Genomic DNA, 23,691 nt, shown 5'->3' with positions numbered 1-23,691 from the left:
CTCCTGTTGCTGCTGTAGGACTGAGGCTCTGATCTCCGGCTTGGAGGGAAGATTGTGACCAGTGATGTATTCTGGACACTTTCTTTAACATGTAATCCTCTACCTTCACTTTGTCAGTTATTGTTATTGACTTGCTGGGCATGTGTCCAGGCATTCTGTGACGGCAACTTACACTTTGACCAAATGAGAAATTCTTGGGAGAGCAATGGTCCAATGCTTCAATATTCAAATTGGTGTAAGCTTATAACCTTGGCCGCTTATCCAAAGTTCTAATGCCTATGTGTTAACTCATACTGAATCCTATCACCTCTGTCCTTGTTGGCCTAATTTGCCTCCTGGTCTGCCAACAGCTCAATTTTAAAATTCTCATCTTTATTTTGATTTATTGGATTTCTATGAAGATGTGACTAGTGCGGTAGACAGAGGGGAACTGGTGGATGTGGTGTTTCTAGATTTTAAAAAGGCCTTTGATAAGGTGCCTCACAAAAGGTTGCTACAGGAGGTTAGGGTGCATGGAGTTGGGGGTAAGGTGTTAGTGTGGATAGAGGATTGGTTGTCTAATAGGACGCAGAGAGTTGGTATCAATGGGTGCTATTCTGATTGGCGGTTGGTGACTAGTGGAGATCCGCAGGGATCGGTGCTGGGGCCTCAGCTATTAATATAGATGATCTGGAGGAGGGGGCTGAGTGTAGGGTGACGAAATTTGCTGATGACACGAAGATGAGTGGAAAAGCAATTTGCGTGGAGGGTGAAGAAAGTCTGCAGAGGGATCTGGATAGGCTGAGCGAGTGGGCAAGGAACTGGCAGATGGAGTATAATGTTAGCAAGTGAGCGGTCATCCACTTTGGTAGAAATAATAGTAGGAGGGATTACTATTTAAAAGGCAAAAAGCTGCAACATGCTACGATGCAGAGGGACCTAGGGGTCCTTGTGCATGAGTCACAAAAACCCAGTCTGCAGGTGCAGCAGGTGGTCAAGAAGGCGAATGGGATGTTGGCCTTTATAGCGAGGGGGATTGAACATAAAAGCAGGGAGGTCTTGCTGCAACTGTACAGGGCACTGGTGAGGCCGCAGCTGGAGTACTGTGTGCAGTTTTGGTCGCCGCACTTGTGCAAGGATATTTTGGCCTTGGAGGGAGTGCAGAGGAGGTTCACTAAGCTGATACCGGAGATGACGGGGTTGGACAATGAAGAGAGACTAAATAGACTGGGTCTGTACTTGCTGGAGTTTAGAAGGATGAGGGGGGATCTTATAGAGACGTATAAGATAATGAAAGGGATGGATAGGGTAGAGGTAAAGAGATTCTTCCCGCTTAGAAAGGATAGCAGGACTAGAGGGCACAGCCTCAAGATAAGGGGGGGTGCAGTTTAGATTGAAGTTGAGGAGGAACTTCTTCACTCAAAGGGTGGTGAATCTCTGGAATTCTCTGCCCGTTGAAGTGGTGGAGGCTACCTCGCTAAATATATTTAAGTCACGGGTAGATAGGTTTTTGACAGACAAGAGAATTAAGGGTTATGGGGAGAAAGCGGGAAAGTGGAACTGATCCACTTCAGATCAGCCATGATCTTACTGAATGGCGGGGCAGGCTCGAAGGGCTAGATGGCCGACTCCTGCTCCTGTTTCTTATGTTCTTATGCTCTTATGTTCTTATTCCTTTCTGGGATGTGGGTGTTGCTAACTGATCAGCATTTATTGCCCATCCCTAGTTGCCCATGAGAAAGTGGTGATGAGCTGCCTTCTTGAACTGCTGCAGCCCATGTGGTGTAGGTACACCCACACAGCTGTTAGGGATGGAGTTTCAGGATTTTGACCCAGCAACAGTGAAGGAAAGATGATATATTTCCAAGTCAGGTTGGCGAATGACTTGGAAGGGAACCTCTAGGTGGTGAACATAGAACTCCTACACCGCAGAAGGAGGATTGTCCCAAGTACCTGCCGTTCTTATCCTTCATGATGATAGTGGTCATGGATTTGGAAGGTGCTGACTAAGGAACCTTGGTGAGTACCTGCAGTGCATCTTGTAGGTGGTACACTTGGCTGTCACTGTGCATTGGTGATGGAGGGATTGAATATTTGTGGAAGGGTAGAAATCAAGTGGCCTGCTTTGTCCTAGTTGGTGTTGAGTTTTTTGAGTGTTTTTGGAGCTACATTCATCCAAGCAAATGGAGAGTTTTCCACCACACTCCTGACTGGGGAGTCCGGAGGTGAGTTCCTCAGTACAGAATTTCTATCTTTTGACCTGCTCTAATAACAACAGTATTTATATGGCTAGTCCGGTCTGGTTTCTAGTCAATGGTAACCTCCAGGATGTTGATTATGGGGGAGTCAGTGATGGTAATGCCATTGATTGTCAAAGGTCGAGGGTTAGATACTCTGTTGTTGGAGGTGGCCATTGCGTATGACCTGTGTGGTGCAAATGTTACTTGCCACTTGCTAGCTCAAGCTTGAATATTGTCCAGGTCTTGCTGCATTTGGACTTGGACTGCTCCCATTTCTTAGGAGTTGCGAATGGTGCTGAACATTGTTGAATCATCAGCAAACATCCCCACTTCTGACCCTTATGGAAGGCAGGTCATTGATGAAGCAGCAGAAGATGGTTGGGCCTTGGATGAACTCCTGCAGTGATGCCCAGGAGCTGAGATAACTGACCCTTCAACTACCACAACCATTTTCCTCTGTGCCAGGCCTGACTCCAACCAGTGGAGAGCTTTCCTCCTGATTCCCGTTGATTCCAGTTTTGCCAAGGCTCCTTGATGCCACTCTTGGTCAAATGCTGCTTTAATGTCAAGAGTTGTCACTCTCACCTCACCTCTGGAATTCAGCTCTTTTGTCCATGTTTGAATCAAGGCTGTAATGAAGTCAGGAGCTGAGTGACCCTGGCAGAATCCAAACTGAGTGTCACTGAGCAAGTTATTGCTGATTAAGTACTACTTGATTGCATTGTTGATGAACCCTTCAATCACTTCACTGATAATTAAGAGCAGACAGATGGGGTTGTAATGGGGATTTGTCCTGTTTCTTGCGTACAGGACATACCTGGGCAATTTGACACATTGTCGGGTAGATGCCAGTGTTGTAGTTATACTGATACAGCTTGGGTAGGGGCATGACAAGTTCTGGAGCACAAGTCTTCAGTACTATTGCTGGAATGTTGTCAGGGCCCTTTGCCTTTGCTTATTCAGTGCTTCCAACTGTTTCTTGATATCACGTTGAGTGAATTGAATTGACAGAAGACTGACATCTGAGATGTGGGGGACCACTGGAGGAGGCGGAGGTGAATCATCCTCTTGGCACTTCTGGCTGAAGATTGTTGCGAATACTTCAGCCTTATCTTTTGCACTGATGCGCTGGCCTCCTCTTTAATTGAGGATGAGGATATTTGTGAAGCCTCATCCTTGAGTGAATTGTGTAATTGTCCACGACTATTCACTGCTGGACGTGGCAGGATTGAAGAGCTTAGGTCTGATCCATTGCCTGGTATTGCTCCTGGCATCACCTGCACTCTTCAATGAACCAGAGTTGACCCACCCCCTGCCGGCTTAGTATAATCGTAGACTGGAGTATATGCCAAACCATGAGGTTACAGATTATGGTTGAGTACAATTCTGCTGATGGCCCACACTGCCTCATGAATGCCCAGGTTTGAGCTGCTAGATTTTTGTTTGAAGTCGATCCCATTTAGCATGGTGATAATGTCACACAACATATTTTTATCTGATCTATGTTTTCCCGCCCATTCTCAATCTCTGTAACTCCTCCAGTCCTACAAACCACGGAGATATCTGTACTCATACCACACCGGCCTCTTCAGCATTCCAAATTTGAAACGATGGCACCATCGATGGCAATACCCTCGGCTGCCAAGACACTCGGTTCTGAAATCGTCCCCCTACCCATCTGTCTGCTCTCAGGTCACTGAAATAATATCACCTTCTGTGGTTCAGTCAATTACAGAAGCAACTTGACAAGTGTTAGTGTGTCAGAAGAATCTTAGAATCCTACGGTGCAGAAGGAAGCCATTTGGCCATTGAGTCTGCACCGGTCACAATCCCACCCAGGCCCTATCCTCATAATCTGTGCATTTACCCTAGCTAGTCCTCGAGGGTTTTGCTTGTTGCTGTGACAGGTCGGAGATGTGGTATTTCTTAGATGAGTTGATATGTCACACTCAATCAGTGTCAGTGTCATGTACTGTCTATTTCATGGTTTGTCTCATTGATGCAGGTTCCCTATATGTCACACTGGTGCCCACAGTACACATCCTCGGCTGAGCGGAGTTCTGATGAGGAAGAGTTGGAGAGGCCAAGTCCACCATTGGAAGTTTCTGATGGAGAGACGGAGACTGCGGAACCTATTCCCCACGTGGCCAGTGCAGATTCAGGTGGGTCCGAGGTGCTGGTGGTGGGATTGAAAAGAGAACAACTGAAGCAGCAATGACCAAATTGGCTCAGGTAGATATGGGAATGATGGGATTAAGTGAAGCCAAAACTAAAGACGTCTGGGATTAAAAACAAAATACTGCAGATGCTGGAATTTGAAACAAAAAAAAGCTGTAAAATCTCAGCAGGTCTGACAACATCAATGGAGTGAGAATAGAACCAGAATTTCAAGACTGGATAACCCTCCTTCAGCTCTGAAGTGTCACCCAGCCTCAAAACGTTAGCTCTATTCTCTCACCACAGATGCTGTCAGGCCTGCTGAGATCTTACAGCAGAGGCTTGGGAATTTTGGAATGTTTATGTTAACAGGAACATAGCAATTAGGAGTGAGAGTAGGCAATTCAACCCTTCGAGCCCACTCCGCCATCTAACATGATCTTATCCTGGTCTCAACTCCACTCTCCTGCCTGCTCCCCATAGCCCTTTATCCTGCTTTCATCAGAAACATATCTATCCCTTTCTCTGCCTCCGCTGCACTCTGCGACAGTGAGTTCCACAGATTTTCAACCCTCTGAAAGAAGTAGTTTTTTCTCATCTCAGTTGTGAACCTATCCCCTATCAGTATGTATCTATGACCTCTTGTTCTAAACTGTCCAAGGTGGAATATTTGTTTGACATCCACCATGTACCTCAATCAGTTTCCCCCCTCATTCTTCTGAACTGCTTGTACAGCAGCCCTTCCATCTCTGGAATCAATCTGAGTCTCCTCTGAACTGCCTCCAGTGCCACCACATCCTTCCTCAAGAAAGGAGACCAAAACTGGACCTAATACTCCAGGTGTGGCCTCACCAATGCGCTATACAATTGAAATAACCCTTCTTTACTTTTAAAATCCAGTCTTTTTGCAATAAATGCCAAGATTCCATTTGCCTTTATTATATGCTGTACCTGCAAATCCACTTTTTGTGATTCATGCATAAGGACACCCAGATCCCTCTGTGCTGATGCTCTTTGAATCTACTTCCCATTGACATAGTAATTTGCCCTTTTGTCTTATGGCCAAGATAGATAACCTCGCACTTATCCACATTAAACTCCATCAGCCAGATTCTGGCCCATTCTCCTAGCCTATCAATACCCATCGGAAAATGCTTTATCTCCTCAACATAGCCTGCTTAATGTGACACAGAAAGCAGTCAGAGTGGGAGCACTGTGTGTGGTTTGCTGGGTTTACTCTCTTCCCCCTTTTTTAAATAGGAGTGTAACATTCACAATCCTCCAGGATCACTCCCTTACCAAAAGGTTACTGGAAGAGCGTAGCCAAAGCCTCGACAAGTTAATGGATCAGGTACAGCGGAGTGTGCTTCCTTGATCATGTTCTAATCAGCAGTAAGCCGGTGAAAGAACACATTCTAAACTTCAAAAAAGTCCTAGATTGACTTCAAGAACCACAGAAACGTTACAGCACAGAAGGTGGCCATTCAGCCCAACTTGTCCATGCCAGCCCGAGGACACCCAGGTGCCCTTTCTAATCCCACCTTCCCGGCCCATAGCTTTGTAGCTTACAGCACCTCAGATGCAGATCCTGATACTTTTAAAGAGAGATTAGGGTGTCTGCCTCCACCACTAACTCAAGCAGTAAATTCCAGACACCCAGTACCGTTTGCATAAAAAGGTTCTTCCTCATGTCCCCTCCACAGCTACTACCACTTATCTTGAATCCACGTCGCCTGGTTCTAGAAATCACCACCAAGGGAAACAATTTTATCCTGCCCGCTCGATACCTTCCCCTCATAATTTTGAACACCTCTATCATGTCACCCATCAGCTTTCTTTGATCCAAGGAAAATAACCCCAACGTATCCAATTTTTCTTCATAGCTACACTTTTCTATCCTGGACAACATTCTTGTAAACCTCCTCCGCGTTGTCTCCAGAGCAAATATGTCCTTCCTGTAATATGGTGACCATAATTGTAAACAGTCATGGTCTCACCAATGCTTTATATCATTCTGAGTGTATTCCTATTTATTGTGTATTTCTATAATTGTTTGACCTCCCTAAACGCATTACCTCACACTTCTCTGTTAAAATCTGTCTGCCGCTTTACTGCCCACTCCAGAGTATGGTATCAGAGCTAAAAATCACATGCTTCATGATGCTGTGCAATATGTCACCAAATAGATGTTGAAGATATCAACTAACGCAGGAGAAGGCTGGGTGCATTTTGAAAGGAGAGAGAGGTAAATTCAGATGGACTGTTGTGTAAGTTCATTCCTGACTTGATTAATATGTTCACTCAGTGTATCTGAACTACTGAAAGATGGAGCAGATTGGGAGTGATCTGTGGAAACCATTTGAAGAAGTGAAAAAAGTGATGCTGTTTTGACCCACAATGATCCTCACCACAAGGGGTCACGTGTAGTATTATCTCACACAACAGAAGGTGGTGTGGACTAGCCTGTGACATATACTTCGTGTTGTTTAACCATATCAAGCAAAATTATTCCAGCTGAGAGAGGCAGTCATGATCATAAATGGTTTTGCTAAGGCCCGTAAACTCTTATAATTTGTTCAAAGAAGGGAGTACCACTCTAGCAAAAGCACAGCTCCAGAGATGAGCTTTGAGTGTGATTTTTAAATATTATAGATCAACTGATCATGATTTTGTATTTAAACACATTCCTAGCCCAAGGTTTAGTTTGCTCAGGTCTGACCTCACTAGCAAAGTATGAGAAAAGGGAGAGTGAAGCATGAAACTTTAGTTCTGGTGTAGTGAAAAGGCTTGGGTGATCAGAAGTATGTGATTGGAGTTTTTGTACAGAAACTAGGTATATTTCACACATCTAAAGACTGGAGAGAGACTCCTTCAGTGTCCGGTTGATCATTTGCTTGAAATGTGAAATCTGACAGAGAAAGCATGAGAAACCTCCTATAGTCCAAACTCCTCTTACAGTCCAAACTGAAAGCCTAAAGAACGTGAAACTCATGAAGAAACTGCAAGTTTGCCAGTTTCACAGAATTCGCTGATGAAGTGAGCCAGGGTCTTTAATTAAGGTAAATCAATCAAGGATTAAGTGGAGTTGGGAATCAAAGTCGAAGTTCAGAGTTGACATTAGTCAGAAAGTCATAGAGGCATATTGCACAGAAGAGGCCCTTTGGCCTATTGGGTCAGCACCGACAATCACTACAACTAAAGTTGCACTAATCCCATTTTCAAGCTCTTGTGCCGTATCCTTATGTTATGAGTGTTATGATATTTCAAGTGCTCAGCTAAATATTTTTTAAAGGTTCCGGCCTTCATGACCTCCCCAGGCATTATATTCCAAATTCTCACAACCCTCTGAGTGAAAAAAATATTTTCCCAAATTACCTCTAAATCTCATGCCTCTTACCCTAAAACTATGCCCTCTTATGATTGACCCCTCAACCAAGGGGAACAGCTGCTTCCTATTCATCCTGTCCACACCTCTCAATCTAATACACTTCAGTCATGTCCCCCCTCAAGCCTTCTCTGCTCTAGACAAAACAATCCAAGCCGATCCAGTCTCTCCTTATAATCAGGGAGGAGTGTAGTAAATTGTAAGAGCTGCACATTTTGTTATACTGCCCATTCTGTTGGGGAGATGTCAATAAAATGAGCTCAATGGCTGTCTGCAGTAGTGCATGTGTTAATCTTTACAGTGGAGACGAAGGGTTGTGGTTTAGCTCTTACTCTGACATTGACAATTCACCTTGTGATAATTCCCCCAGCAGGGAACAAGAAGAAAATCCGTCTTTACCAGTTCCTGTTGAACCTCCTACGCAGTGGGGATATGAAGGAGAGTGTTTGGTGGGTGGATAAGGACAAGGGGACATTCCAGTTCTCCTCCAAACACAAGGAGGCGTTAGCGAATCGCTGGGGGATACAGAAGGGCAACCGCAAGAAGATGACATACCAGAAAATGGCCAGAGCGCTCAGAAACTATGGCAAGACGGGTGAAGTGCGGAAAATCAAGAAGAAGCTCACGTACCAGTTCAGTGGTGAGGTGATGGGGAGAGGGGAGTGGAAACATTATACCCAATGAATAGCCCTCCCCATCTCCCACCGCATCAACTCTCCATCCTCCTGTCTGGACATTTTTGGAAGGTTGGGGGGTGGGGAGGGGGGTTCAGAGGGGAGTCACCATTCACAGTCAATCAGGAGCATTACAAGTGAGGCAGGATGTATATCCAGCTAGAAATGCTGTAGAACCAGAACACATCACATTTGTCCAAACTGCCTCCTCCCTACCTCCTTCTTTCCTTCCTCTACCTCCCCCACCTCCCCTTCCTCCCTCCCCACCTCATCCTCTCCCCTCCCCACTTCCTCCCACCTCCTCCCCTCCCTCCCCACCTCCTCCTCTCTCTCTCTCCCACCTCCCTCCCTCCTCCCCTCTCTCCCTCCCTCCTTGCCACTTCCACCCCTCCTGTCCCCTCCACTGTAATAAACCCCTTTCTTATGTATTTTCTCACCTCAGTGCAATGCATTGCTGAGGCCTCTCACTGTGTCACTGATCTACAAGGAGAACTCTGATTCTGACCCACTTCTTTCAACCTCTCCCAATAATGCCCACAGACACCTGACTCCAGGAACCTCACAACTAGGTCTCAGGCTAGGAACCATAGAATCCCTACATTTGCAGAAAGAGGCTGTTCGGCCCATTGACTCTCCAAAAGAGCATCCCATCTATGCCCACCCCTCAGCTCTATCCCTGTGACCCCATGCATTCACCATGGTTAATCTGCCTAGCCTGAACATCTTTGGATTGTGAGAGGAAACCAGAGCACCCAGAGGAGACCCATGCAGACACGCAAACCTCTATATTTTGGCACCACACCCTTTCCATACTGCCAAGCAATGACCATGTCCAACAAGAGAGGATCTAACCATTGCCCCTTGACATTCAATGGCATTACCATCACTGAATCCACCACTATCAACATCCTGCAGGCGACCGTTGACCAGAAACTCAACTGGACTCGCCATGTAAATACTGTAGTACCAGAGCAGGTCAAAGGCTAGGAATTCTGTGGTGAATAATTCACTTCCTGACACCCCAAAGCTCCTTCACCATCGACACGGCATGAGTCAGGAGAATGATGGAAAACTCCCCATTTGTCTGAATGGGTGCAGTTCTAACAATACTGAAGAAGCTCAACACCATGCAGGACAAAGCAGCTGCTTGATTGCTATCCCATCCACAAACATTCAATCCCTCCCACCATCTCTGAACAGTGGCAGCTGTGTGTACAATCTACAAGAATCACTCTAGGAACTCACCTTGGCCATCACCTTCCAAACTCCCAAGCTGTTCCATCTAGAAGGATAAAGCAGCAGAGACCTGGGAATACCATCACCTGCAGGTTCCCCTCCAAGTCGCTCACCATCCTAACTTGGACATAAATTGCCATTCCTTCACTGTCATGAGAACAAAACCTTTGAATTCCTTCCCTCACAGCATTGTAGGCTGTACCTACATCTCAGGGACTGCAGCAGTTTAAGAAAGCAGCTCACCATCACCTTCTCAAGGGCAATTAAGGATAGGCAAGAAATGCTGGAATAGTCAGAGACATCCACATCCCATGAATTAATTAAAAAATCTTGTGTTTCTGCACCATTATATATAGTGGGGTTAGTTTGCAATTCCCAACCAAGACCTAAACACTACGGGTCTTGAGATCACTGCTCTGTATGTCCTTCTACAGGAGTCTCTTCACTGCAGCGGGTTCATTGCAGAGATTGAAAGATGAGAGAGCAAAGGGAAAGTTAGTGTTTTTCTCCCAGGACCAAGAGTTGTCTTACAATTTTCCATTGAGTGGAACCTGCAAAAACTGGGCTCAAAATCCAGTGGAACCAAAGGCTGCTGGGAGGACAATCCTCTCCTGTGATGTCTGGAGACAGTTAACCCTTTCCTGGTTTAATAACCCTTCAGAAAGGAAATGCTTTTGCTTTTTCACTGTAATAATGGATATTTTCTGTTTAAAATAAATTGCTGTAAGCCTGTATGGCCAATGTTTGTTAATCTGAGAGTTAATAGGAGTGTTTTTAATCAGAGGTGCCTGTTCAAGCAGTAACTTAAAGTTTAAATAAATTGAAAAGAAACAATTCTGTGATGAAGCATGTTTTTAACTTGTCTATTTTCTTCCAAAGGCAAGACATTATCATATCAGAATTTTCTTGGTAGGCTAAAGATATTAACTGGATTTATTTATATGGAAGAAAATTATACAAAGATTAAGGTGAAGCATGAGTGCTTAAAATTAAAAAAAAGGCTTAAAAAAAGCACTCTCCATAGAGCATTCAGTTAACTTTGAAATGGCTTTCTTATATAAACTGGATGTATATTAGTAGCAGTTTACTGTGGAGATGTAAATATCATTCCTTGATCTGGTATGGTGTGACTGAACACATTGACGAAGGAAAAGCGGTAGATGTGATTTACGTGGACTTCAGCAAGGCGTTTGATAAGGTCCCCCATGCAAGACTTCTTGAGAAGGTGAGAGGGCATGGGATCCAAGGGGCTTTGGCCTTGTGGATCCAGAACCGGCTTGCCTGCAGAAGGCAGAGAGTGGTGGTAGATGGGTCTTTTTCTGCATGGAGGTCGGTCACCAGTGGAGTGCCCCAGGGATCTGTTCTAGGACCCTTGCTGTTTGTCATTTTCATAAATGACCTGGATGAGGAAGTGGAGGAATGGGTTGGTAAGTTGGCTGACGATATGAAGGTTGGTGGTATTGTGGATAGTCTGGAGGGATGTCAGAAGTTGCAGCGTGACATAGATAGGATGCAAGACTGGGCGGAGAAGTGGCAGATGGACTTCAACACGGATAAATGTGTAGTGGTCCATTTTGGCAGGACCAATGGGATGAAAAGATACAATATCAAGGGTAGGAGTCTTAGCTGTGTTGAGGAGCAGAAGGGTTTGGGGTCCGGGTCCATAGGATGCTCAGATTGACCTCGCAGGTGGAGGATGTGGTCAAGAAGGCGTATGGTGTACTGGCCTTCATTAATCTAGGGATTGAGTTTAGGAGTCGGGAGGTAATGCTGCAACTTGTCAGAGCCCACTTGGAGTACTGTATGCAATCCTGGTCGCCTCACTACAGGAAGGATGTGGAGGCTATTGAGAGGGTGCAGAGGAGATTTACAGGGATGTTGCCTGGATTGGGAGGCATGCCTCATGAAGATAGGCTGAGGGAGCTCCGTCTCTTCTCCCTGGAGAGACGAAGGTTGAGAGGTGACCTGATAGAGCTTTATAAAATGTTGAGAGGAATAGATAAGGTGGATTCTCGGAGGCTATTTCCCAGGGCTGAAATGGTCACTACGAGAGGACACAGGTTTAAGGTGCAGGGAAGCAAGTACAGAGGAGATGTTAGGTGTAAGTTTTTCACTCAGAGGGTGGTGAGTGAGTGGAATCGGCTGCCGTCGGGGGTGGTAGAGGTGAACTCACTGGGGTCTTTTAAAAGACTTCTGGATGAGTACATGGGATTTAATGGGTTTGGGAGTTACAGATAGTTCTTTGACTTGGTAGGTATGGGTGTGATCGGCGCAACTTTGTGGGCCGAAGGGCCTGTTTGTGCTGTAGTGTTCTATGTTGTAAACTCCAGCACATTAATTACATGGAACCCAAGCAATAACTTAAAAAGATGCAGTGGAACAAAAAAAATCTGAATTTGATCGCTGACCACAATTAAAGAAACATCAAAATATTCAACTTCTCCAAATAAAGTTAGACAGGATGAATTTATATTTCTTGCTGATCAGGCCCTCTGAATTACAATCAAAATAGGTCAGGCGCTGTGATTTCCACCTACTCTCTCTGCTCAATGCTTTTATTGTCAATTATAGCTCACTGCTGTCACTGCCCACTCCAGAGACTAGACACCGAAACACAGGTTGATGCACAACCAGAGGTAACGCATACAATCAGAGGGTCAATACTGCCAGAATGCTGCACTGTCAGAGGATCAATACTGCTGGAGTGCAGCACTGTCAGAGGGTCAGTACTGAGGGAGTGCTGCACTGTCAGAGGATCAATACTGCTGGAGTGCTGCACTATTGGAGGGTCAGTACTGAGGGAGCGCTGCACTGTCAGAGGATCAATACTGCCGGAGTGCTGCACTATTGGTGGGTCAGCACTGAGGGAGCGCTGCACTGTCAGAGGGTTAGCACTGAGGGAGAGCTGCATTGTCAGAGGGTCAGTACTGAGGGAGTGCTGCATTGTCAGAGGGTCAGTACTGAGGGAGTGCTGCACTGTCAGAGGATCAGTGCTGAGGGAGAGCTGCATTGTCAGAGGGTCAGTACTGAGGGAGTGCTGCACTGTCAGAGGGTCAGCACTGAGGGAGTGCTGCACTGTCAGAGGATCAGCACTGAGGGAATGCTCCCTTTCTGAAGGTATAGTTCTGTTTCCATTGAGAATAAAGAAAATACAGTTGAACTGAAGTTAAAATTTCAAAATCCCATCTTAATATTCAGCTTTCTACTGGAGAACAGCTGCCTTTAGTTAATGAGTTAACTAGCTTAGTTTGGTTTCTGTAGCTATAGGGGAGTTGACTATTGAGTCACATCTAGCCAGGTTCTCCGAGCAGCTTGCAAATGGATTGTAGTTTGAGGGAGAGAGCAAATGAGTGATAGAACATTTAGAGATATGGCGGAGAAATGGCAGATGGAGTTTAATCTGGACAAGTGTGATGAAATATATTTTGGAAGGTCCAATGCGCATAGGAATTATACAGTAAATAGTAGCACCCTTCAGAGTATTGATAGGCAGAGAGATTTGGGCGTACATGTCAACCAATCACTGAAAGTGGAAATGCAGATGGATAAAGTAGTCAAGAAGGCATACACATGCTTGCCTTCATTGCTTGGGGCATTCAATATAAAAATCGGTAGGTCATGCCGCAGCCATACAGAACCTATGTTAGGCCTCTTTTAGAATATTGTGTACAATTCTGGTCGCCACACAACCAGAAGGATGTGGGTGCTTTGGAGAGGGTACAGAAGAGGTTTACCAGGATGTTGCCTGGTCTGGAGGGTATTAGCTTTGAGGAAAGATTTGATATACTCAGTTTGTTCTCACTGGAATGATGGAGGTTGAGAGGTTCACAAGATTGAGTGGCGTGAACAGAGTGGATAGTCAGATGATCTTTCCTAGGCTATAAAGATCAAGTACAAGGGGACATAAATTTAAAGTGCATGGGGAAAAGTTTAGTGGAGATGTGCAAGGCAAGTTTTTTACGCAAAGGGTGGTGAATGTTTGGAATGCGCTGCCTGGGGTGGTGGTAGGAGAGGTAAGATAGTGTCATTTAAGCGGCAACTAGATGAATACATAATAGGATGGGAATAGAAGGATATGGACTCTAAGTGCTTACGGTTTTAGTTTAGGCATGCATCATGATCAGTGCAGGCTTGGAGGGCCGAAGGGCCTGTTCCTGTTCTATACTTTGTTCTTTGATCCATAGATCCAATATTTGCTTCTCCCCTTGGTAGGGACAGGACTGGCAGCTCAATATACCTGGGTACAGATGCTATAGGAAAGATAGAACAGGAGGTAAGATGGGAGGGGGAGTTGCACTTCTGCTTACGAAAAACATCAGAGCAGTACAGAGGAGGGTATATCTGAGGATTCAGCCACTGAGTCTATATGGGTGCAACTGAGAAATAGGGAAATCACTTTGAAAGGGTTGAATCATAGGTCCCCAAATAGTCAGTGGGAAATTGAGGAGCAAATATGTAAGGAGATTACAGATAGCTCCAAGAAAAATAGAGTGGTAATGGTAGGAGATTATAACTTTCCCAACATTGACTGGGACAGCCATAGTATTAGAGGCCTGGATGAAAAGAAATTTGCCGAGTTTATTCAGGAGGAATTTCTCATTCAGTGTGTGGATGGCCTGAAGAGAGAGAGCAAAACTTGACCTCTTCTTGGGAAATAAGGAAGGGCAGGTGACAGAAGTGTTAGTGAGGGATCACTTTGGGACCAGTGACCGTAATTCTATCAGTTTTAAGATAGCTATGGGGAATGATAGGTCTGGCCCAAAAGTTAAAATTCCAAATTGGGGCAAGGCCAATGTTGATGGTATTAGACAGGAACTTTCAACAGTTAATTGGGGGAGTCTGTGGGAAGGCAAAGGGATGTCTGGTAAGCGAGAGGCTTTCAAAATTGTGTCAACAAGGGTTCAGGGTAAGCATGTTCCTCTTAGAGTGAAGGGCAAAGTTGGCAGAAGTAGGAAACCCTGGATAAGTCAGTATATTGAGGCCCTGGTCAAGAAGAAGAAAGAGGCACGTGGCATGCATAGGCAGCTGGGGGTCAAGTGAATTCCTTGAAGAGTATCGGAGGTGTAAGAGTACAGTTAAGAGAGAAATCAGGAGGGCAAAAGGGGACAAAAGATTGTTTTGGCAGATAAGGCAAAGGAGAATCCAAAAAGCTTCTACAAATACATAAAGGGCAAAAGAATAACAAGGGAGAGAGTTGGGCCTCTTAAGGATCAACAATGTCACCTATGTGCGGATCCACAAGAGATGGGTGAGATCATGAATGAATATTTTTCATCTGTATTTACTGTTGAGAGAAGCATGGATGTTAGGGAACTCGGGGAATTAAATATTGATGTCTTGAGGAATGTACATTTACAGAGAAGGAGGTGCTGGAAGTATTAAAGCGCATCAAGACAAATTCCCAGGATCTCTTGAAGTGTATCCCAGGCCTTTGTGGGAGGCTAAGGAGGAAATTGCGGGACCCCTATTTGAATCATCGATAGTCACAGGTAAGGTACCTAGAGATTGGAGGGTGGCAAATAGAACAAAGAAAATACAGCACAGGAACAGGCCCATTAGCCCTCCAAACCTGCACTGACCATGCTGTCCGACTTATCTAAAACCCCCTACCCTTCCGGGGACCATATCCCTCTATTCCCATTCTATTCATGTATTTGTCATGTATTTATTGAGTTTTTTGAGAAGGTGACCAAAGAGGTGGATGGGGGTAAGGCAGTTGACGTGGTATACATGGATTTTAGTAAGGCGTTCGATAAGGTTCACCATGGTAGGCTTCTGCAGAAAATGCAGATGTATGGGATTGTGGGTAATCTAGGAAGTTGGATCAGGAATTGGCTATCAGATAGGAGACAGAGGGTGGTGGTGGATGGTAAATATTCATCATGGAGTGCAGTTACGAGTGGTGTGCCTCAGGGATCTGTTTTGGGGCCACTGTTGTTTGTAATTTTTATTAATGATCTGGATGAGGGTATAGTTGGGTGGATTAGTAAATTTGCTGATGACACCAAAGTTGGAGGTGTGGTAGATTGTGAGGAAGGGTGTCATAGTCTGCAGGGAGACTTAGATAGGTTGCAGAGCTGGGCCGAGAGGTGGCGGATGGAATTTAATGCGGAGAAGTGTGAGGTAATTCACTTTGGTAGGAGCAACAGATGTGTCGAGTATAGGGCTAACGGGAGGACTTTGAATAGTGTGGATGAACAGAGGGATCTAGGTGTGTGTGTACATAGATCCCTGAAAGTTGGGAATCAAGTAGATAAGGTTGTCAAGAAGGCGTACGGTGTCTTGGCGTTTATTGGTAGGGGGATTGAATTTAGGAGTCGCAGTGTAATGTTGCAACTGTACACTACTCTAGTGCGGCCGCACTTGGAGTACTGTGTGCAGTTCTGGTCCCCGCATTACAAGAAGGATGTGGAGGCGTTGGAGAGGGTGCAGAGGAGGTTTACTAGGATGTTGCCTGGTATGGTGGGGAGGTCCTATGAGGAGAGACTGAGGGATCTAGAGTTGTTTTCGTTGGAAAGAAGGCGGCTAAGAGGGGATCTTATTGAAACATATAAGATGATTAGAGGTTTAGATAGGGTGGATAGTGATAGCCTTTTTCCTCGGATGGAGAAAGCTAGCACGAGGGGGCATGGCTTTAAATTAAGGGGGGGTAGCTACAGGACGGATGTCAGGGGTAGGTTCTTTACCCAGCGGGTGGTGAGGGATTGGAATGCCCTGCCTGCTGCAGTTGTAAATGCGTCTAGTTTGGGGGCGTTTAAGAGATCTCTGGATAGGTTTATGGACGAAAAGGGATTGGTATAGGCTAGTGGGTCATTGTTTTTGTAACTGGTCGGCGCAACATCGTGGGCCGAAGGGCCTGTTCTGCGCTGTAATGTTCTATGTTCTATGTTCTATGTTGTCAAGATCCCCTTAAAAGTCATTACCGTATCCATTTCTACTACCTCCCAGTAACGAGTTCCAGGCACCATCCATCCTCTGTGTAAAAAAATCTGCCTCTTACATCTCCTTTGAACCTTGCCCCTCACATCTTAAACCTGTGCCTCCTAGTAATTGACTCTTCCACCCTGAGAAAAAGCTCTGACTATCCACTCTGTCCACGCCTCTCATAATCTTGTAGATTTCTATTAGGTCGCCCCTCAACCTCTGTCGTTCCAGTGAGACCAAATCAAGTTTCTCCAACCTCTTCTCATAGCTAATGCCCTCCATACCAGGCAACATCCTGGTAAATCTTTTCTGTACCCTCTCCAAAGCCTCCACATCCTTCTGGTAGTGTGGCAACCAGAATTGAACACTATATTCCAAGTGTAGCCTCACTAAGGTTCTATAAAGCTGCAACATGACTTGCCAATTTTTAAACTCAGGGCCCCAGCCAAAGAAGGCAAGCATGCCGTATGCCTTCTTGACTACCTTCTCTACCTGCATTGCCACTTTCAGTGACATGTCTACCAGACCCCTTTGCTTATCAATACTCTTAAGAGTTTTGCCATTTACTGTATATTTCCTATCTGTATTAGACCTTCCAAAATGCATTACCTCACATTTGTCTGGATTAAACTCCATCTGCCATCTCTCTGCCCAAGTCTCCAACCGATCTACATCCTGTTGTATACTCTGGTCCTCATCGCTATCTGCAAATCCAATAACCTTTGTGTCATCCGCAAACTTACTAATCAAACCAGTTACATTTTCTTCCAAATCATTTATAAATACTACAAACAGCAAAGGTCCCAGCACTGATGCCTGAGGGACGCCACTTGTCACAGCCCTCCATTCAGAAACAAACCCTTCCAGTCTTCTTTGACTGAGCCAGTTTTGTATCCACCTTGCCAGCTCTGATCTCATTCGGCTTCACCTTCTGCACGAGTCTGCCATGAGGGACCTTGTCAAAGACCTTACTGAAGTCCATGCAGACAACATCCACTGTCCTCCCCTCATCAATCATCTTCATCACTTCCTCAGAAAACTTGATCAAGTTAGTGAGACACGACCTCCCCTTCACAAAACCATGTTGCTTCTCACTAATACATTAACTTATTTCCAAGTGGGAACAAATCCTGTCTTGAAGAATCCTCTCTAATGATTTCCCTACCACTGATGTAAGGCTCATTGGCTTGTAATTACCAGGATTATTCTTGCTATCCTTCTTAAACAAAGGAACAATATTGACCATTCTCCAATCCACTGGGACTTCCCCTGTCACCAGTGAGGATTTCTCTCAAGGCGCCAGCAGTTTCCTGTCTTGCCTCCCTTAGTATTCTGATGTATATCCTGTCATGCCCTGGGAACCTGTCTACCTTAATGTTTCTCAAGAATCCCAATATAACCTCCGTTTTGAACTCAACATTGACAAGGTACCTCACAAGAGGTTATTGCAGAAGGTCAGGGGACATGGAGTTGGGGGTAGGGTGTTAGCGTGGATAGAGGATTGGTTGTCAAATAGGAGGCAGAGAGTGGGGGTCAATGGGTGCTATTCGGATTGGCGGTTGGTGACTAGTGGGGTGCCCCAGGGGTCGGTGCTGGGGCCTCAGCTATTTACCATTTATATAGATGATCTGGAGGAGGGAACCGAGTGCAGGGTGTCGAAATTTGCTGATGACACCAAGATTGGGGGAAAGGCAAATTGTGCGGAGGGTGTGGAGAGTCTGCAGAAGGATCTAGATAGGCTGGGCGAATGGGCCAGGAAATGGCAAATGGAATTTAATGTTGGCAAGTGTGAGGTGGTCCACTTTGGTAGGAAGAATGGTAGGAAGGACTATTACTTACGTGGCGAAAAACTGCAGCAGGCGACGGTGCAGAGGGACCTCGGGGTCCTTGTGCATGAGTCGCAAAAACCCAGCTTGCAGGTGCAGCAGGTGGTCAGGAAGGCGAATGGGATGCTGGCCTTCATAGCGAGGGGGATTGAATATAAAAGTAGGGAGGTCTTGCTGCAGCTGTATAGGGCATTGGTGAGGCCGCAGCTGGAGTACTGTGTGCAGTTTTGGGCGCCGCACCTGCGCAAGGATATTTTGGCCCTGGAGGGAGTGCAGAGGAGGTTTACTAGGCTGATACCGGAGTTGAGGGGATTGAGCTATGAGGAGAGGCTGAATAAACTAGGCTTGTACTCGTTAGAGTTTAGAAGAATGAGGGGAGATCTCATTGAGACGTATAAGATGATGAATGGGATGGATAGGATAGAGGTGGAGAGACTCTTCCCGCTTAAAAAAGACAGTAGGACTAGGGGGCACAGCCTCAAGATAAAGGGGAGGCGGTTTAGAACGGAGTTGAGGAGGAACTTCTTCACTCAAAGGGTGGTGAATCTCTGGAATTCTCTGCCCGTTGAAGTGGTGGAGGCTGCCTCGCTAAATATTTTTAAGAAGCGGGTTGATGGGTTCTTGATAAGAGAGGGGATTAAGGGTTATGGGGAGAGGGCGGGAAAGTGGAACTGAGCCACAACAGATCAGCCATGATCTTATTGAATGGCGGGGCAGGCTCGAAGGGCTAGATGGCCTACTCCTGCTCCTATTTCTTATGTTCTTATGTAAACTATCTACATGACCTTTCTCAGGCTCATCATCCACCACATCCTTCTCTTTGGTGAATACTGATGCAAAGTACTCATTTTAAACCTTGCCCATTTCCTCTGGCTCCACGCATAGGTTCCCTATCTTGTCCTTGAGTGGGCCAACCCTCTCCCTGGCTATCCTCTTGCTCTTATATATATAAAGCTTTGGGATTTTCCTTAATCCTGGTGGGCAATGCTTTTTCGTGACCACTTTTAACCCTCCTCACTCCTTGCTTAAGTTTTGCTCTACTTTCTTTGTATTCCACAATTGTATTCCACAGCCTCCAAGCTTTGACAAATGCTTCCTTTTTCTCTTTGGCTAGGCTCACAATATCTCTCGTTATTCAAGGTTCCCAAAACTTGCCATACTTATCCTTCATCCTTACAGAAATGTGTCGGTCCTGAATCCTTATCAACTTACACCTGAATGCCTCCCAAATGTTGTCCCTTTGTTTAAGAAAGGCTGCAGGGAAAAGCTTGGGAACTATACGCCAATGAGCCTCACATCTGTGGTGGGTAAGTTGTTGGAAAGTATTTTGAGAGACAGGATCTACAGGCATTTAGAGATATTTAGGGACAGTCAGCATGGCTTTGTGAATGGAAAATCGTGTCTCACAAATTTGAGTTTTTTGAAGGGGTAATCAAGTAGGTCGATGAGGGTAATACAGTTGACGTTGTTTATGTGGACTTTAGCAAGTCCTTTGACAAGGTACCACATGGTAGGTTGTTGCGTAAGGTTAAATCTCATGGGATCCAGGGTGAGGTAGCTAAATGGATACAAAATTGGTTTGACAGCAGCCAGAGGGTGGTTGTAGAATGTTGTTTTTCAAACTGGAGACCTGTGACCAGCAATGTGCCTCATGGATCAGTGCTGGGTCAACTATTAATTGTCATTTGTATTAATGATTTGGATGAGAATATAGGGGGCATGGTTAGTAAGTTTGCAGTTTGACACCAAGATTGGTGGCATAGTGGACAGTAAAGAAAATTATCTCTAATTGCAACGGGATCTTGATCATTTGAGGCAGTGGGCTGAGGAATGGCAGATGGAGTTTAATTTAGATAAATGCGAGGTGATGCATTTTGGTAGATTGACTCAGGGCAGGACTTACTCAGTTAGTGGTAGGGCATTGGGGAGAGTTACAGAGCAAAGAGATCTAGGGGTATGTGTTCATCGCTTCTTAAAAGTAGAATCACAGGTGGATAGAGTGGTGAAGAAAGCACTTGGCATGTTTGGTTTAATTGGTCAGAACATTGAGTACAGGAGTTGGGACGTCTTGTTGAAGTTGTACAAGACATTGGCAAGGGCACACTTGAAATACTGTGTATACTTCTGGTCACCCTATTGTAGAAAGGATATTACTAAACTAGAAAAAGTGCAGAAAAGATTTACTAGGATGTTACAAGGACTTGATGGTTTGAGTTATAAGGAGAGATTGGATAGACTGGGACCTTTTTCTCTGGAGGTAGAAGGCTGAGGGGTGATCTTATAGAGCTTTATAAAATAATGAGGGGCACAGATCAGCTAGATAGTTAATATCTTTTCCCAAAGACAGGAGGGGAGTCTACAACTAGAGGGCATAGGTTTAAGGTGAGAGGGGAGTGATACAAAAGTGTCCAGAGAGGCAATGTTTTTCACACAGAGGGTGGTGAGTGTCTGGAACAAGCTGCCAGAGATGTTGAGGCAGGTACAATTTTGTCTTTTAAAAAGCACTTAGACAGCTACATGGGTAAGATGGGTATAGAGAGATATGGGCCAAATGTGGGAAATCAGGTCTAGTTTTGAGGTTTAAAAAAGGGGCAGCATGGATAAGTTGGGCTGAAGGGCCTATTTCCATGCTGGAAATCTCTATGACTCTATGACTTTATGGTATAGGGTTGGTGAGTAATTGGTAAGTTAAATATTGTGTGAAGTTAAGGTTTGGCAGGGCTGAATGGATTGTGCATCTTGTGGTATATGAGAAGTCTTGGACACAGCATTTGTCCTGGTCAAACATCCCTGCAGGAAATAGTACCAGCTGCAGGAGCTTGAGCTCTGGGTTTCGAAACCTGAATGGCAACTGGAGTCACTGTTGTGCATCCATGAGTCAGAGAACAAGTTGGATGGCACATTTAGGGAGGTGGTCACATTTCAGATTATGAGCAGACAGGCAATGCAGGAATCCTCTGAGCCCTTCATGCTCACTAGCCGGCTTTGGATAGTGGTGAAGGTGATGATTCCTCAGGGGTGTACAACAAGAACGAATTCCATGGCAGCACGGGTGGCTCAGCTGCCCAGGATGGGAGGAAGAAGGATGGAAGAGCAATAGGGGATTCATTAGTTAGAGGAGTAAACAGCATTTCTGTTGCCAAAGACCTGACTCCAGGATGGTATGTTGCCTGCCCAGTGCTAGGGATAAAGCTGTAGGACATCTTTTTGGGGAAGAATGAACAGCCAAAGTTTGTGGCCCACATCTGTACTAAGAAATATGGATTTAAATGAAGTTCTAGGTAAATCTAATTAGCCTAATGCTAATGGATTTCTGGATTATGTATGAGATGGGCTTCCAGAGCAGTAGGCTGAAGAAACAACTAGAGATTGGTCTCTTTTAGATTTTGTATTATGGAATGAGGGAGGACTAATTAATAATTGTGCTGTAAAGGAGCGTTTAGGAAATAGAGATCATAATATGACAGATTTTTACATGAAGTTTGAAATGATATCGTTCATTCCAAAACTAGGTCTTAAATCTGAATCAAGGAAACTATGAAGTCTTTATTCAAGTGTCTTAAAAGAAGTGACCAGTCAAATAATTGATGTGATGGTTTTAATTTCCCGAAGTTTTCTAGATTTGGGGAAGATTCCATTTGGTATTTTGGGCATATATGAGTATTGATAGGCAGAGTGATCTGGGGGTATAGGTACACAGATCACTGAAAGTGACAATACAGGGGAAAATATAGTCAACAAGGCATATGGCATGCTTGCCTTCATCAGCTGAGGCACTGCGTTTAAAAATTGGCAAGTCATGTTACAGCTTTATAGAACCTTAGTTAGGCTGCATTGGAATATAGTGTTCAATTTTGGTTGCCACATTACCAAAATGGTGTGGAAACTTTTGAGAGGGTACATAAAAGATTTACCAGGATGTTGCCTGGTATGGAGGGCATTAGCTAAGAGGAGACATCGGAAAAACTTGGTTTGTTCTCACTGGAACAAGGGCAGTTGAGGAACAAACCTGATAGAAGTCTACAAGATTCTGAGGGGCATGGACAGAGTGGATAGTCAGAAGCTTTTTTCCAGAGTGGAAGAGTCAATTACCAAGGGGCAGGGGTTTAAGGTGTGAGGGACAGGTTTCAAGGAGATGTATATGGCAGGTTTTTTTTACAGAGAGAGTGGTGGGTGGCTGGAACTCGCTGCCAGGGGAGGTAGTGGAAGCAGATGCGATAGTAACTTTTAAGGGGCATCTTGACAAATAAATGAATGGGATGGGAATAGAGAGATATGGTCCCCGCAAGGGTAGGGGGTTTTAGTTAAGTCAGGCAGCATGGTTGGTGCAAGCTTGGAGGGCTGGAGGGCCTATTCCTGTGCTGTAATTTTCTTTGTTCTTTTTTCTTTGGGTTGGTAAATCTAATTTTAATCTTATTTGAAAAGGGGAGGAGGCAGGAAACAGGTACAAAGGAACTCCAGATCAGTATTTTATTCATTCATTCATGGGATGTAGGCATTGCTGGTTGGGCCAGTATTTATTTCCGATGCTTGAGGGCTTTTAAGGGTCAATCACATTTCTGTGGCTCTGAAGTGGGCCAGATCAAGTAAGAATGGCAGATTTCCTCCTCTAAAGGATATTAGGGAATGAAATGAGTTTTTCCAACAATCAACAATGTTTCATGGTCATCAGTAGATTCATAATTCCAGTTTTTTTATTGAATTCAATTTTCACCATCAGCCATGATGGGATTTGAACCTGAGTCCCCAGAACATTAGCTGGGTTTCTAGATTAATAGTTTAGTGATAATACTGCTTTGCCACCACTTCCCTGCTGAAACCTAACATCTGTCATTGTGAAAATGTTAGAAGTTATTATTGATGATGTTATAGCAGGGCACTTAGATTCAACACAACCAGCATGTTTTGAGGAAGGGAAATCATATTTAACCAATTAATTGGAGTTCTAGTGGATGTACTGTACTTAAATTTCCAGAAGACTTTTAATAAGGGGCCACATCAAAGGTGATTGTGGAAAATTCAATTGTTTAGGGGAAAGGTTGACAATTGAGTGTCAATTGTCAACTGCTGGAGTTTAAAAGAGCAAGAGGTAGCTTGATCAAAACCTTTCAGATCCTGAGGGGTCTGGACAGAGTGGACGTGGAAGGATGTTTTCCCTTGTAGTAGAATCTAGAACTAGAGTCAGTGTTTAAAAAATAAGAGTCCATTCAGTTAAGACAGAGGTGAGGAGAATTTATTTTCTGTGAGGGTAATGAGTCTCTGGAACACTC

The 23,691-nt window shown here is 44.8% G+C and overlaps 1 protein-coding gene across 4 annotated transcripts in view; it reads left to right on the top strand.

The window, feature by feature from the left end:
• spi1b (Spi-1 proto-oncogene b) overlaps positions 1-8,482 on the top strand; it is a 45,450-nt gene extending 36,968 nt beyond the window's left edge. For 2 of the 4 annotated variants that reach the window (XM_080191641.1, XM_080191639.1), the window contains 2 exons: positions 4,225-4,381; positions 8,135-8,482. In XM_080191641.1, coding sequence (XP_080047767.1) covers positions 4,225-4,381; positions 8,135-8,445 — 468 coding nt within the window. In that variant the 3' untranslated portion in view covers positions 8,446-8,482. Of the gene's footprint in view, positions 1-4,224; positions 4,382-8,131 lie in introns of all 4 variants that reach the window. The other 2 variants (XM_080191640.1, XM_080191638.1) reach the window with 1 other exon arrangement.
• Positions 8,483-23,691: the final 15,209 nt, after the last annotated feature.

Source organism: Carcharhinus amblyrhynchos, chromosome 6 (genome assembly GCF_965287045.1).
Source record: "Carcharhinus amblyrhynchos chromosome 6, sCarAmb.v2.hapA, whole genome shotgun sequence".
Classification (NCBI taxonomy): domain Eukaryota; kingdom Metazoa; phylum Chordata; class Chondrichthyes; order Carcharhiniformes; family Carcharhinidae; genus Carcharhinus; species Carcharhinus amblyrhynchos.
Note: the sequence above shows the minus strand (reverse complement) of the source record. Positions and strands in the feature narration are given on the sequence as shown.